General features: G+C 45.4%; 2 protein-coding genes across 2 annotated transcripts; both read left to right on the top strand.

Annotated features, from left to right (window-relative positions):
• The first annotated feature begins 114 nt into the window (after positions 1–114).
• LOC118212860 (N-acetylglucosamine-6-sulfatase-like) lies at positions 115–9,882 on the top strand. The gene is made up of 15 exons (XM_035391269.1): positions 115–249; positions 357–621; positions 1,525–1,584; positions 2,434–2,637; positions 3,139–3,204; positions 3,759–3,857; positions 5,210–5,377; positions 6,141–6,223; positions 6,455–6,573; positions 6,957–7,060; positions 7,502–7,603; positions 8,088–8,198; positions 8,387–8,494; positions 8,755–8,949; positions 9,327–9,882. Exons 2-14 carry the CDS (start codon positions 439–441, stop codon positions 8,905–8,907), a joined length of 1,560 nt encoding a protein of 519 aa, XP_035247160.1. The 5' UTR covers positions 115–249; positions 357–438; the 3' UTR covers positions 8,908–8,949; positions 9,327–9,882.
• A 972-nt stretch (positions 9,883–10,854) lies between these two features.
• On the top strand, positions 10,855–15,849 carry nudcd3 (NudC domain containing 3). The gene is made up of 6 exons (XM_035392278.1): positions 10,855–11,261; positions 12,261–12,562; positions 12,870–13,002; positions 13,605–13,748; positions 14,134–14,322; positions 14,539–15,849. The coding sequence occupies exons 1-6, from the start codon at positions 11,064–11,066 to the stop codon at positions 14,647–14,649; spliced, it is 1,077 nt and encodes a 358-aa protein (XP_035248169.1). The 5' UTR covers positions 10,855–11,063; the 3' UTR covers positions 14,650–15,849.
• Positions 15,850–15,889: the final 40 nt, after the last annotated feature.

Consider the following 15,889-nt stretch of genomic DNA (forward strand, 5'->3'; position numbering starts at 1 on the left):
GATTGGTTAACGTTAGTTCAATGCCTTTTGCAATTATTGAACTGAACCGAACAAGAAAGCCAGTGTTCTCCAACATGGCCTTTGTCAGAGAATAATCAATAGAGTATTTTCAATCAAAATATATCTTAACAAAATTATTGGCGTTGTAATAATTTGTGCTTGACAATTATGCTAAATGTGTCAAACAATTATAATTAAGATTCTGTGGTCAGGCTAAAGTCCCACTCCAAAGCCAGGGGAGAAAAAAAAGTACGTCATATGACCATTCGCGAGTTATTTGCACTTCCTCAAACTTTTCCAGACCTCCCCTTCGAGCAGCTCGTGGTGACTTTTGCTATTTTTCTACTCCACTCTAGATATCTTCCCATGTACAAAAGCTCTTTTGCAAAGCGGATTAACAACAACGGGTAATATCGTGGGACGGTAGTTCCCTTCCCAATGGCCGGAGCGGAGGCGAGAGGAAGACCTAGTACATGGCATTGGGGTCTGCAAAGTATTGTGAGAGGCGCAGCGTTGTATCTCTCTCTGGTCATCTGCCTGATCAGGTGCACGGATTGTGCCAAGCCGAGTAACATCGTGTTCATTCTCACAGACGACCAGGATGTCGTCCTTGGAGGAATGGTGAGAGTTTTGTTTTTTAACAAAAAAAAAAAAAAAACACTGCTCTCTCGGGCTCTATTGTACTACCTGTACTTAATTGACTGTTAATGGGCAGTTCGAGTATTGTTCTGTTGTTTTTGATAATCTGTGGGACTACTGTTCCTTGAAATGTCTAAAGTGAATATGATGACTATGGCTATTTTATTCTGACGGTTCTCATATTTTTCCGTGCCACCAGTCTGTCCTTTGGCTCTTGACTCACTTCTCACCTAAAAGTGTGACCATGTCAGGCGGTTTACGCAACCGCCAAGAAAACAAATGCTGTACTTGTTTGGGGGGAGGGGGCTAAGCAGTTAGTATTTCTCTGCACGACAAAATACGATTACTGGTGCGTGTGCGTAAATCGTTGTTTTTTCCCTCAACGTAAGTTTATTGACTATCATGGCATTCAACTCTGTTGCCCCACATGACATAGGCCTGTACCTCGATTCATCGCCAGGGTTTGTGAAACTAGCATACGCCAGACTGTTGGGGGGAAATATTAATTTCACGAAACATTACTGCCAACACCAGAGAATGAACGCTGTTATCTATTTTGTCACCCTCTGCAGTTTTCAATAAATAATGTGATTGAATGAATGAAACTATTAAAAGGAAGAATGTAGAGGTTGGGAGAACGAGGGTGGGGGAATCACGCGCAGACTGGTGGTCTGCGAGCAGGTGATAGATGAGTAACGCACAAACTCCCTCATACACTAATGAAACAGGAACGTTCCAATGAACAGAGGTGTTGGCCTGTGGAGGACTACAGGGAAACGTCTGTGATCGCTTCTGCTTTCTTCTGTAACTACCAGCACCCTTTGTCTCCTCTGTCCTAAGTTCTTTTTCCCTGTTTGTCTCTCTCTCTCTCTCTCTCAACATTAGACGCCTGTGAAGAAGGCCAAAGCCCTTATTGGTGATGCTGGTGTTTACTTCTCCAATGCTGTGAGTATATTTCACTCCTGTCTACTGTACATCTAACGGAACATCGTCTTAATCAGGAACAGAGAGTGTCCTCAGTGCACCAGACTACCTGTAGTTTGACCTGTATCAGGTAAACGTAATTCTGGGATGTGTCCTTCCTCACTGGAACATGGGCTCATATAAAGTTCACTGTGAATGCCCAACTATTCCTGGGAATGCTGCTTAGTACTGTGTCCTCTATTCTGGTCCTGTTGAATTTTTAAATAGTTGTTTGACTATTTATAATGTCTCTGTTCCTGTACTGTAGTGCTCTAATTTCCCAGATCCCTCTCCCAGTTTATTTTCTCATTTGCAGTTGGTTCACTGTGAGCCACAGAGAACCACTAAAGAGAACTGGAGGAGAGTTCAATTAATAGAAGTTTATTAAAACTTCACTAATTTATAGAATGTTTTTTTCATACTACAATTGCATTGTTACAAAGCTCTAGACAGAGTGGTTTCTTTGCAATTAGCAAAACAGGCAGTGTGCTGCTGAATTTAAGAAATTGTGCTTGTAACTCATTGGAGGTTGCAGGTTCAAACTCCTAGTGTTGTGCTGCAGTTGCACCACTGCCTCTAAAATATCCTGCTGCACAAATGGATAATGCCTTAAAAAGATAATGGTAACTTCCAAGCTGAGAAATATTGTAAAAATTATTATTCACTATGAACCCACACCCTGAGCCAGCCAGAATTCCCCCCGTTGAGTCTGGGTCCTCTCAAGGTTTCTTCCTGCTGTGCCACTAGGCTTGCTTGTGTGGGGTTTTAGTCCGGGTTTTTTGTGAAACGGGTTTGCCACTCGCTGCAGCGTGTCTCTCCTCCGCCCGCCAGTTTACGGTGACGCCGCTCTGCTGTCCGAGCCGCAGCAGCATCCTGACGGGCCGGTACCCGCACAACCACGAGGTCCGAAACAACTCCCTGACAGGCAACTGCAGCAGCCCTGCGTGGCAGAAGGGCCCGGAGGCCCTGGCCTTCCCCGTGTACCTCAGCAAACTGCAGTACCAGACCTTCTACGGGGGGAAGTACCTCAACCAGGTCCGCACGTCTCCTTTCTCCGCCTGTCTGGCTTCCCCTCGCCTTGCACGCTCTGACACTCAGGTTCTCAAAGTGGGTCATGGCGGTTGATACATCTGACCAAAAGTAAATGGCTTTATATTAACACTCCATAGTCACACATGCCAAAGAAGAGGTGACACAAGCTACATACATTGCACTGTTTACCAAATGAGGCACTGTTTTTGTAGCCAATGCCAAGCTGAGCAAGTGTCACATTGATTGAGTGTGGGCCCCACCCCCTTCCCTCAATGTCTGTCTCGATTCCTCTTTTCGTTCACCGAAACTTGTTTTTTTGTTTTTGTTTTAAAGTGTTTCACCGATCACTGAACAGTCTACACGAGAACGTTCTGCTTGTCTGCTCCCCCCTCGTTTCTCTCTTTCTCTCTCCCGTCACACTCTCTTGTTCTTTCCTCTCAGTCACAGTCCACACTCCTCATTCACCCTTGTCCCCCCCCCCTCCCCCTCCCTCCGTCTCCTCAGTATGGAAAGAAAGAGGCTGGAGATGTGGACTATGTTCCTCCTGGCTGGGACCAGTGGCATGCGCTGGTGAGTCTCCTGCCCTCTTCCTGACTCACTGACTCGCTCTCTGACTCATGCATTATCAGTGGTTCATGATCAACAGTGAGTTGGGCCAATGCTTTGGCGCGATTTGTCCCTCAACACAAGATGCTTCCCCCCCATAAGTCATGTCATGAATACTCAAATCCAAATCCGGCCCTGGTTTTCTTTTCACCCAGGTAATTAGCTGAACAATTAATGCTACTGATTAACCTGACTGTCTTCACACCTCCCAGAGGGTGAAAAACCGGCAGTTCTCAGCCCTTCTGGACCAGGATTTGACTAAGGGAGGGCCATATTGTTGGGGGATATAGCACCATTGTGTGGCAATCAGAGAGGTGCCCAAAAGTGACCTCTGTGACACAACACACGGATAGTGGGTTAATTCCCTGCCACGCACTGTGGAGCAGAATCCTTCCTCAGCCTTTCCAGAAAACCCCAGCAGGCTCTAGCTTGTGCTCCTTTTTCCACCAGCAAGTGACGCATTATACTCATCTCCTGTTAGCCGGTAGGCTGTAGTAACACAAGTGTCTCGCTCACAGGTGGGAAACTCCCAGTACTACAACTACACGCTCTCGGTGAACGGGAAAGAGGAGAAGCACGGGGACATTTATGATAAGGACTACCTCACCGACCTCATTGTGAGTCTGCAACCCCCAGGCCTCTGAAATATGTCTGCGTCAGACCTGGACACCCACACCCACAACATCACTAAAAGCCACAGTCTGCTCAGGCGCTGACCGCTCTGACATTCCCACCCTTCCCTACCCCACCCCATCCTTCCCCAAGCTCCAACCAGGCTCTGTATTGTGACAATCGGATGTACACACATTCATGTGTGCATGCACACGTAGAAGTCATAGAGCCAGGCCCTGCTCTATAGATTTTTATACAGACATGTGCACACATAATCAGACACTCACACCCACAAAAACACACACCCACACACTACCTCATACAGGTTTCCTGCTGCCTCTTGCATCTTCTCTCTGCACTGGGACTGTGATGAATCAGATGGTATAACCAACCTTGCCAGCTAATTTCATTTTTAACTCCGTCTATGCTAAGGAGCTAAGAATGATACTCATTGCATTTTATAGACACTTTGTGGTAAGCTTGTACAGATGAATAAAAACTGCTGATAGTCACTGTCACTGTCATCCCCTCAAATAGCTTTTCCTTTATCATTCTTGCTGTAGACAACCCTTTAAAATGAAAAGCTGATATTGAACTGATAGACTGAATGTGACTGAATACTTCTTTATTTTGCAAACCCAGGAAGTTAACGTTTTTTTTTTACTTCCTTGTTTAAACTGATGATGAAGGCCTGCAGATTTGCGGCATGTTTACGTATGAGACGGTGCTGCTGTCTTCTGTGGTCGTTGTCTCCCCCCGACAGACCCTTAAGTGCATTATTTCATTAGCCTGTGGGAGAGCACATGCTCAGTGCCGTTGGTTATTGACAGAGTGATGGGAACTCTTCAGGAATGTGGCCGTTCAGGAGCATGGCTCATGCGTCTCACCAGGCCTCAGCTGCAGAGAGCAGAACCTGTTCCACCCAGAAACCCGCTCTGTCACTTTCCCTGCGTTTGATAGGACCGGTTTACAGCAAGCTCGCTCGCTCAGTATTAACCGTATTTCACTGGAGCTTTTCCGAGTTCTCCCCCCCCCCCCCCGAGTCTTTGAGTTAATCAACTACACCTTGTCACACATCTCAAACCTGCCTTTATACAGTAGGTCTGAACCTCACCCTGTTGTTTTCAAGTGCTTTTTATTGCCTGTTCTCCTGTCGCTGTGTCCGTTGACATGGTGTCCATGACAACTGTTTGATTGATAAGCCATAGAAACAAAGTTTCCCTTTTGGTGATACTGTCCACAGTACAGGAGGCCTGGGGGCTGATCATCCATACCAGTCAGTGTTCCATTGTCGCAAAGAGCTGCTTATATGATTTACATTGAATGAGACCCCTAATTGACCCCCCTCCCCCCCAAGGTAAACAGGTCTCTCAGTTTCCTTGATGACCGGAGCCCCCAGCACCCGTTCTTCATGATGCTGTCCCCGCCTGCCCCCCACTCGCCCTGGACAGCCGCGCCCCAGTACGAGAAGGCCTTCATCAACACGAAAGCTCCGCGGGATGGAAGCTTTGACAAACCAGGAAAGGTAATGGTCCTGGGTCCAATAGTGCTTCAGTGCTTCAAATGCCAGTAGAGTCCAAAAATGCTCCTGCTGGAATGTTCACTAAAGCCTGTTACTAACAGGAAACTCACAGGAAAGTTTTGGTGAAGGTGTTTCGTTTGTCTGTCAGTCATCTTCAGGAATTAAAAATATTTGCGATGTTTTTGAAATGTTTTTAGTTTTACCCACGGGAAGAGACCGCATGGCCTTGGATTTGCTGGCCATTCCGAGTGACGGGAACTCACTAGACAGCTAGGCAGTGCTGTTTCCTGCAGTCTGCGTTTGAACTGGCAGATAATAGAGTTAGTGCTTTGAATGCTCCCTGCTACTATTACCTTATCTTTATTTATTTGGGAAAACAATATGCCATCCTGAAAATGAAGATTAATAAAATTGATTGGAGATCATTTGTGTCATTCCACAGCCAGCACCTTTGTATAAGGCTGCTTTGTAACTGATTCTGAAGATGTGGGCTATCTCCTTGTGGCCCTGAATGAGATTTTTATCCTTTTTTTTAATTTAACCTTTATTTCTCTCCAGGTTAGTCTTAAAATCTCTTTTACAACAGAGACCTTGCCATGAAGTGCAGCACATTTAATTTTAGACAATACGGCATAAAAGAGGACAAAAAGCACAAGGACAAGGACATAGTCCTAGTGGCCTGAAAGTTCTACCACAGAATGTTCCAGAGCAGACTGATGCCAGTCCTGTGTCCCTTTTCCCTTCAGCTCTCATGCTTGTTTTGCAGGACAAGCACTGGTTACTACGGCAACCCCTCAACCCGATGACCAACGGCTCTATAGATTTCCTGGACAATGCTTTTCGCAGGAGGTAGAGTGCAGGTTACAGAAGGGGGCGCTATCACATGGGTGGCGGGGATTGACCTTGTGACGGCCATCATTCTGTGTGTAGATCGGGTACAGTCAGTTATAGCCCTGAAGCACCACAAGGGTAGATAGCTACAAACTCCGCAAGGTGTTTGTGTAATATTGTGTATCTTTGTCTTCCTGGTCAATGTGCTGATTTTCTGCATTGACTGCGGCTTCCTTATCTGGTCGTCAGGTGGCAGACCCTACTGTCGGTGGACGACCTGGTGGAGAAGGTGGTGAAGAAGTTGCAGGATCTGAAGGAGCTGGACAACACCTACATCTTCTTCTCCTCCGACCACGGATACCACACAGGTGGGGTTTGCCCTCGCTCGTTTACCTTCTGTGTGTGACGCCACTGTGGAGGTCTGTTCTTGGTGAGAGGTTGGCCTGCTAATCCTGGAGGTTCTGTGTCCAGAGATATTCTCTCTGTGAGCTTTGCTGTGTACTGCTGTGTATTTATCTGAGTATTCATCTGCCCTGGTGTTATTGTTATAGTTTTTTTTGCCACAGTCTTGGAAATTATTTCAAATGTGTTTCAGACAAGGGCAATGGCATCATGTTAGGAAGGTCCAATATTAATATATTCATGTAATGGTAATGGCCTTTACTGTGTTCAATTCTGATATCTGTGTGTTCTTTGTTATGCTGCCAATATGTTTTTACAAACAAACATGAGTGCTCTTCCCTTCCTACAGGCCAGTTCTCTCTGCCTATAGACAAGAGGCAGCTGTACGAGTTTGACATTCGGGTTCCGCTCATGGTTCGAGGCCCTGGCATCAAGCCAAACCAGACCCTGAAGGTAAGACCACCCTGTACCCAGCATCCTGGCAAATGGCCTTGACCACCCCACCCCCCACCCCCCACCCCCCCGCCCCACCACCAAACTGTACATGTACGGACATGGGAAGTGCAGACATAACGCAATGGAAAATTCTAGATGAAAGTCCTGCCACGATTGTCAGCAAGGAATGACCCCTCTGGAGCTATAAGCTGTTTCTCTGATAATTTTTTGGAGAAGACAGTGGCATTAAAGTGAGCCACAGAGAATATACACCTCGAGCCATTTCCAAATAAGGTTAAAAAGCTTTGCAGTTATTCTCACTCAGACTTTTTTTTTGCACATTGAAAGTCATAATTCTACAACTCATGAACTGAAATACTGATCTAGTCCTGTTTGTAATTGTCTGCTGCGAATGGACATGAACAGTTATAGAATCCTGTCTGTCTGCTTGCCTGCCAGGCTCCAGTGCTGAACATTGACTTTGGCCCCACCTTCCTGGACATCGCCGGGGTTAACCTGACCGAGGTGAACATGGATGGCCAGTCATTCCTGCCACAGATGGTGAGTGGTCTGGTCAGGGGTGGCACAGGGTGCTGGGATGGTTGTGGGCAGTTTTTGGGCAGACTCACCGTGCAGTAGCCTGCATTGGGCTACTGTTCTGTGTTTGTAAAGCAGCACGTGCATGCAGTGAGCTGTGGAAAGCGGTACAGCCGTGCATGCGTGTGTTCATGTCTGCATGAATGTTTGTGTATGTGTGAGCGTGTGCACATGCTCGTGTGCGCAACTGTGCATGCGTGTTTTTGTGTATGTATGCGTTTTTCTTTGTGTCCATGTTTCTTTCATGTGCATTTATTTGTGTGCGTGTGTGTGTATGCACACCTTAATGTGTGTATATGTGTGTCTGTGTGTGTGAGAGAGAGAGTGAATACACGCATGTAAATACGTGTGTGTGAATGTGTGTACATGTGTCTGTTACAGCTTTCGCATGGCTGTGATGCCGTAGTGCTCCCTGTGTACTGATGTCCGCTCTAATCTGCCCCCCCAGGCCCCTTCCTTACGCAACGGAACCTCTCGCCCGTACTTCCTGGTGGAGTACACTGGAGAGGGACACGCTGCCCCTGATCCGGCCTGCCCTAAGCTGGGTCCGGGCCTGTCTGTGAGTTTGGCTGAGTCCAGCATCCCAAATATTTCATTCAACAAAGGAAAGCTTTGTTGTTTGTGCATGTGCTATAGGTAAAATCAACATATGAGCATGTCTGAGTGTCATTCCCCTTTCCTCTCTCTCTCTCTCTCTCTCACCGTTGCATGCTGTGAAACCCCTGAACCCCATTTTCTTGTCCACAGCAATGCTTCCCGGACTGCGTGTGTGAAGACTCCTTCAACAACACATACGCTTGCGTGCGCACCCTGACCGACTACAACATGCAGTACTGCGAGTTTGCTGACAACGAGGTGAGAACCGTCACACCGCTGTTTGAGCCGCAGACAGGACTTACCATATTGTGTTTTCACCACTGCCTTTGTTTTCCCTTCCTGTCTTTCTTATATTCTGGTATTTGTGAGATATTAAGAGATGCAAAAGAGATAAGTGCACCCAGTTGTGTCTGACTGAATTATACTGTGAAATGTGAATTATAGCCCTTACCCTTTCCTGGGGTTTTTTTTTAAAGCAGCATTTTTTACTCAATTGTCTCACCTTTTTTTCCTCTCAGTCCTTTGTGGAGGTCTACAACTTGACCTCTGACCCTCATCAGCTTGAGAACATTGTGAAGAAGGTTGACCCTGCCGTCCTGCAGACCATGAACCAAAGACTGATCAGGCTTCAGTCCTGCGTAGGAAGCAGCTGCAGGGACACCAAGTATTAGCCAATCGCAACAGGGTGGGCGGGACCTTGACCCTCTACTAAGGTACAGGATGGCCAGGATGTATTCTTGCTCTCTGGCGTAGGGGCTGTGCAAAGTGGCATGTTAAAGTTCAGAAGCGAATCTGCGTCCACAGTCTACCTGCTGAAATATGCCCCTAATGCTAGCTCTCCTAAAGCACTGTGAAGCTTGCAGGGTGTGACGTACCTGTAGACACTGGTCTATGGATGAGTGCATTGGAGGAGTGCACACATTTTAGCCTCAGTGCTTCCTGAGTGGTACAAGCAGCAGTTCTAAATTGGTTAAAAAATGGTGGGGAAAAATAGTTCACAGCTGATTCAGTTCATTTCAGCCTGATGCTGTAATGATTGTTCTTTGTTCCTGAGTGTCAGGTTGAGCTGAATTCTAAATTTGTCTTTCAGATTGTTGAGCACTTTCTGTGGCAGTGAAGGATGGATCGGCCGACTCCGTTTGAATGTGAACCAAATTGTTTTTCTGTCTTCATTTTTTTCCTTCTTTTTCTTTATCAACTATTTTGTGCCAAAGTCAGCCTGTTGGCCTGAAGAGGGATTCCTTTCCAGTTTGTGAATCCAGCCTGGTGTCTCTCAGCTTGTCAGTATCATTTTATTAACTGAGACCTGTAATATCACATCACTGGGATCATCTCAGTAAGTGCTCCTTCAGAAAATTCAGTGTGGTCTTGAATTTTTATTTTTTTATATTTTTGGTTGTTGTTTTTTAATATTTCCTAATTAAAAAAAGGAAGGCCAGGAAAGACCGAAGGGAAAAAGAATAACTCAAATTTTCAAACTGTGGGAATCTTTTTTTTTTTTTTTTTTTGCTGATAAACTGTGCCTTGTACTGATGCTCTGGACCTTTGCACTGACGCAAAGATTTCATGATTTTATGCCTTTGTATTGTGTTTGTATAGCTGTCAATAAAATGAAAGTCAATAAAATAGAAATGAATCAAAAACTAGTCTGTTACTCTGATTTCTGTGGTGTGACAGGAAGCTGAATTGTGGATAGCCACTGCCTTGGTTTGCCAGGAAGCACATGTGGGCCTGGGGATGAGAGGACAGGGTACTGTGAGGTTTACTGAGTGTTCCTGGGGTAATGGGATGAGCTGCATTTAGATATGAATGTGTATTGGTTAATCAAGTTTTAAACTTTCACTATTTTAAAAATGTAATTAAATGCTTATTTATGACTTAGTGTCTTCCACACTAGCTTGTGTGATTCACAACTCAGAATTTATTTATTTTTTACTGGAGCAGTACCTTCTGTAATTTGTGTATCTTGATAACGACAGCATAATTACCACTGACTAGCAATTAGCTGGTGTTGATTGCTTTACTTTCTGTGATTGAACATTTATGTAAGGCATCTGTGCTCTGTAGATTTTTATTTTTACTTGATATGTTAATTTATTCCGGCCTTGCAGCAGGATAGAAACATGTTAGAATTCGAGAAACTCCTGGTTCTGGCTTCTATATATTTACATATCAGCCAGTACCGTGATGAAAGTCTTGCTATTGCCTTCAGTACAGTTGCTTAAATTTGCACTTGGATGACATTATTTTGTTTCTGCTGTCAGGAAAACAAACTGTGAACAGGCTACTTCCCATCTTCCCTCCTACTGGAGAATGAATGGACTGGAAGATGAGAATGAGGGAGCTCAGATTTCTTCATATCAGGGATAAGATTTCACAGGTGGAATACTTGAGGAATCTGCGCACATGTTCAGATTACATAAACACACATCGCAAATAAACTACACTTCTTTCAGTTATTTATTTTTGATGACTTTGGGACTTGCTAATTTTTTAAAACCTGTACAGCACCACCTTGTGGATCTTGTACTTAAGCATTTATTTTTGTAGTTGTAGATTTTCACGCTAAAAAGAGTCATTTGATTGGCGCGTTGTTTAGGAACTCAATGTAGTAGGCGGCTCTTGTTTCCACACGGACAGGTTCGAGAAGAGAAAAACATCGCGAGTTCCCTCTCATTTTGGCAGTTGGCTAATCTGTGGTAACTGCTCACTCGCTGTCAATTTAGTGTACATTGTATTGCTGTGAACGTTCTGAAATACTACATATAGATAAAGTTTCTGTGTGAGAAAGACAGCGAGGTATTTTTTGACCGTTTAAGTATCCACGATGTCCTCTCCTCTGGAAATGACCGAGCTATATGACAACGCACTACTTGGCATTCTGCAGCATGTTGGAAACATACAGAACTTTCTGCAGGTTTATTTTGGTTTCCTCTATCGAAAGACGGACTTCTATCGGCTGCTTTCCAGCCCAAACGACCGAATGGGTTTCCCACCCGGAGTGGCGGAGAAAATGGTTCTCAAGGTAACAAAACAATTGTATTATCAATGAATAGTTAGCATTAGCATCACATTTGTCGAACGCTGTCAAACCTTACTGAACGTCAGACCATTAAATTATATTAGCTAGCTAGGTAGCTAGCTAACTTACTTGCTAACAGTTTAAATGTTTAGCTACAGCTAGCAGAAAAATCGGTAATATTTAATGTTCCTCTGTCGCTCTTATAATTTGATTTTTTTTATTTTATTTTATTTGATCAGCACTAGACTAGTTCCAGGTGTAGCTAATGTCTTACAGACTGCAGCAATGACAGCTTTGTCAAACTGAAGTTAGCTAGCGATAAGTGTTCATTGGAATGATGAAACCTAATATTATATGTATAGATATAATCCTCCGTATATGCCACCCCGCAGCCACAGAATAGGAAAAGTTAACATGACACCATAATGTTACCTCAACTTTTATCAACGATACTTTCTCGCATTAGTGACATGAAGTACAGTAAAACGATTTTACAGACTGACAAGAGAATATCATGTCTTGCCCCTGCTGGCGACGGTCAGTTTTATTTTGACTCAGGGAATTGGTTCAAATTCACTACATCAGTTGAAAAAACATCACAGAATATTATTAGCATTTTCAATTTATCAGTTGAATTTTAGTTCCTTGGGTTCCTGGTAACTGACAAATGAGGACAGTCTCGAATACCACAGCCAGGTAGTTAATCAAATACAAGGTATGATTCAGCTTTTTTCTATCACGGTCAATTCGAATTACAGAGTTTTTACAGAGTCTTAATCTTCTTTGTATTTCATTTTATACAACTGAAGTGACATATTTTAGTAATTAGAATTAGTCCTGCTATATTAAAACCAATGTACCTTAACCACTGTGCACAGCTCAAATTATATCTTGTATCTTGGATACCACAATGAGAGTGTCCCACAGATATATAGATGTAATAATTTTATGCCTTTTTTTTTTGGGTTGAATATTTCACGTGATATGTCCTTTTCTCCCCAGACCTTCAAAGTATTTGAGAGGGTAGCATTACAGGACAGAGAGAGGGCTCTGCAGGAGGCAGAACTGAGGGAAAGGGAAAAGAGGACAGCTCCCCCTGCTGTCCAGGAGGTAGTAGTACAAGCAGAAGAGGCAGGGGCAACAGTGGCAATAACAGCTCAAGAAGTGGAAGAGACTGCAGAAGCCCCACCGGCAGCCGTGGAACAGGCACCGCCTTCAAACCCAGAGCCTGTCTGCGGTGATGCTGCCCAACCACCAGAGGGCAAGCCGTCCGAGCCCAGCCCGGGTGCGATCGGACCAGCTCCGTGAGTCAACTTTCTGAAGGAAACACACAGTCCTGCTTCATATCTTATCAGCAGGGACTTGACAGTGGCTCACCTGTGAATGAAGGACTGCTTCTGTCAGGGAAGACAATTAAATGACTGCCTTTAATTAGTGGCCGGCCTTTTTGTAATTCATCTCATTGATCGTCTCATTCTCATATCATTTATCTGTCTGTACAGGTGTAGAAATGTACCATTTGTGTTGTTTCTGTGCTTTTGTCTCTATGAAGCATTTGTGTTTTTTTGTCTTGGTTTACTTGTTGATGCAGTGTATTTGTGCTTTTGTCAGAGGGCAGGTGCAGTTCCAGGCTAACCCAGACAGCTATAACGGTGCCGTCAGAGACAATTACAGCTGGTCTCAGGATTACACCGACGTGGAGGTCCGGGTGCATGTGCCCGCCCACGTCCAGCGCGGCAAGCAGGTGATCCCAGAAGAGACGCCCTCACGCTTTCTGCCGTTCTCAAACCGCTTCTGATTTATATCATCTTTTTTGTCACCTTTGGCCATTACAGGGAAATCTTTGTTTTGAATTAGAGAATTTTAGCACGGAAATGCATATGTAAGCCATGGACAGAATGAATGGTGATGTGACAGACTGAATCGAGTACAGCAGGGCCGTGTAGCGATGTGCATAGTTCTGCTGATGCATTGCAGTATGAGCCATTCCAGGTTAGCACGTCCGCTTCCACGAAGGCGACTCCTCCTCAATACACCAAGACAAGTTCTACCAAGACTTGGCCTGACTCAACTGCTGTGCTTCAGAGTGCTGTTTAGGTATCTTTACAGTTGCAGCTAGTTAATAAGCACTGCATCCCAGAGGTTTGTGGAGGTTTTTGTAAGGTTTGCACATGAGGCTGAGGGAGCCTTGGTCATGAGGCTTGGTGATGAGTTTTGGTGAAGCTTAGTGCGGTTTGGCGAAGAGTTTTGGTGAGGCTTAGGATTGGAAGGTCTGTCGATAAGTTTGGTGACCAGATTTGGTCAGGTGTGGTTTTGAGTTTTGGTCACGTTGGGTCTCGCGTGCAGGTGTCGGTGAGCCTGCAGACAGGAAGCGTGCGTGTAGCCGTGAGGGAGGGGCCGGCAGAGACGGTGCTGATGGAGGGGGAGCTCACTCACAAGATCAACACTGAGAACTCACTCTGGAGCCTGGAGCCCGGAAGCTGTGTGCTGGTGAGACACACCTCACAAACACACCAGGGGACTGCCCTGCCACATGCCTCATGCAACAGACCTTTTCACAAGAGGCCCTCGCACTGCACATACACGTCGTGAACTGTGCACATTGCACTCAAGAGTCCCACACGTTCACATCAGACAAAAACGCAACCGAGGCCGCCATACACCACATACGCTGTACCCTCATAATCCAGTCTGCACACTCCAGAGTCTGTTGAGTGCTGATCTAGAATCAGTGATAGCTTCTAGCAGTGATGGAAAATGGTGTGAGAAACTGATCCTGGATCAGCAGTCCTGCTCTGAGACAAATTATGAACAGGGCCAAAGCTGCTTTGACGAGATGGAGGTGAATGAGCGCAACGTGTGTTCCTCCTCCCAGCTGTCTCTCAGTAAGAGCGGGGAGGTGTGGTGGAGCGCCGTGCTGAAGGGGGAGCAGGAGATCGACGTGAACCAGATCAACCGGGAGCGCTCCATGGCCAGCGTGGACGAGGAGGAGCACGCCGTGCTGGACCGGCTCAACTTTGACTACCAGCAGAAACTGCAGGGCAAGCCCCAGAGCCACGAGATGGTGAGAGAGCATGCGTGTGTGTGCGTGCGCGTGTGTGTGCGTGCGCGTGTGTGCGCGCATTCATGTATCCATACATGTATCTGTCTGTATTTGTGGTGTCTGTGTGATGATGTACTGTTGTAATAATGGAGTTGCGTTTTACCTCTGAAATGTGAGCATTGGTTGATATTTGATAGCTAACAGATGCTCACTCTCTTCTTCTGTATTGGTTTTCAGAAGGTGCATGACATGCTGAAAAAGGGGTGGGATGCAGAGGGCTCCCCTTTCAGAGGACAGTCCTTTGACCCGTCCATGTTCGACATCCAGCCCAGCGCCGTGCAGTTCTGAGAGTCTCCCAGCCAATCACCTGCCACTACACATACAGGGAGAAGACTTTCAGACATGCATAAACAGACATTCAAATGCGCGCATGCACGCTCTCATGCGCACACACACGCACACAGGCACGCGCACACACACACACACACACACACAGAACGGCACACATGCACACACAGGCTCACACATACAGACGCATACTCAAGAGCCACTTCATCCGGTTGACCCTGGGAATTCTGGGTAAGAATGACCACAGTTACTCCCCTGTCAGCGCAGCACAGTCCCTGCAGCAATGAGGAAAACTGACAGCCAAGACGGCGCGATTCAGAACAACCTAAAGACACAGTGGTACAGTGCTGTGGGATTTACGCTGGCCTTCTGTGGAGCGAAGACCGCTTCTTGGATGCTGAGACATTTTTTGCGTGCGTTGGGCTTTAACTTTTTTTTTTATTATTTTGTAAAGCTAAGTGGCCATCTTTGTCTGTCCATAGTAAATTGTGAATACAGGAGCCAAGATGCCATCCCTCTCTTTCACTGTATGACTTTGTCTTCACCAGTTCACCCGTTTATTTTACAATAGTACCAAAGTGCACTGGAGCAGCAGCCACTGTAATTAAGATAGGTTCTCTCTGCCACGCACTGATGGGAAATGGCTATAAATCGGAATTCTGGGAAACGTTTCAGGCAATGTCTAAGCTCAGTGTGTCTTGTGCATTCCATTCGCACTGCCGACACTGCCCAGTTTACAGACTAAGTGCTCTGAGACTTTGATTGAATCATTCTTCAGAGAGGGAACAGGAAATGTTTGTGAATGGGAGGGAAAAAAAAGTATGGGTCCTGTACGCACTGGAATTCGGTTTTGTCATCATAAACACGAGGTTAGAAGTTGCTTCGGGTATGTTTATTGGAGTAGCCGGTTTTCCTTTCTTTAAAGTGAGCAGTTTTTGGTATTTATTGTCATTGCGTTCATACTCATATTACGTTGCACTCCAAAAGGAGTTTATAAAGTAGCTGCACTTTTAACTTAGAAGAGAGATTTGACTGGTGAACACAGCGGCAGTGTGGGTTATTTTCCCGTTCCAGTGAGTCGTTGATGGCATCAGTGCGTTGGCTGCGTGGTTAAAACTTCTCTACTCTTTTCAGTTGGATTTTTTTGTCTTATTTGTGTGCCTATAAATTAATAATAAATATATTCATTCCTTCTCTTGATTTTCGAGTTGTTTGTCTGAGAATTAATTGTAAAGGCTCA

Source organism: Anguilla anguilla, chromosome 14, assembly GCF_013347855.1.
Source record: "Anguilla anguilla isolate fAngAng1 chromosome 14, fAngAng1.pri, whole genome shotgun sequence".
In the NCBI taxonomy this organism is placed as follows: domain Eukaryota; kingdom Metazoa; phylum Chordata; class Actinopteri; order Anguilliformes; family Anguillidae; genus Anguilla; species Anguilla anguilla.

Coding starts and splice junctions, on each gene's coding strand:
- nudcd3 (XM_035392278.1), top strand. CDS start 11,064: ATGTCCTCTCCTCTGGAAATGACCGAGCTATATGACAACGCACTACTT. Junction 11,262..12,260: donor CGGAGAAAATGGTTCTCAAG/GTAACAAAACAA, acceptor TTTTCTCCCCAG/ACCTTCAAAGTATTTGAGAG. Junction 13,003..13,604: donor ACGTCCAGCGCGGCAAGCAG/GTGATCCCAGAA, acceptor TCTCGCGTGCAG/GTGTCGGTGAGCCTGCAGAC.
- LOC118212860 (XM_035391269.1), top strand. CDS start 439: ATGGCCGGAGCGGAGGCGAGAGGAAGACCTAGTACATGGCATTGGGGT. Junction 5,378..6,140: donor GCTTTGACAAACCAGGAAAG/GTAATGGTCCTG, acceptor CTTGTTTTGCAG/GACAAGCACTGGTTACTACG. Junction 8,199..8,386: donor AGCTGGGTCCGGGCCTGTCT/GTGAGTTTGGCT, acceptor TCTTGTCCACAG/CAATGCTTCCCGGACTGCGT.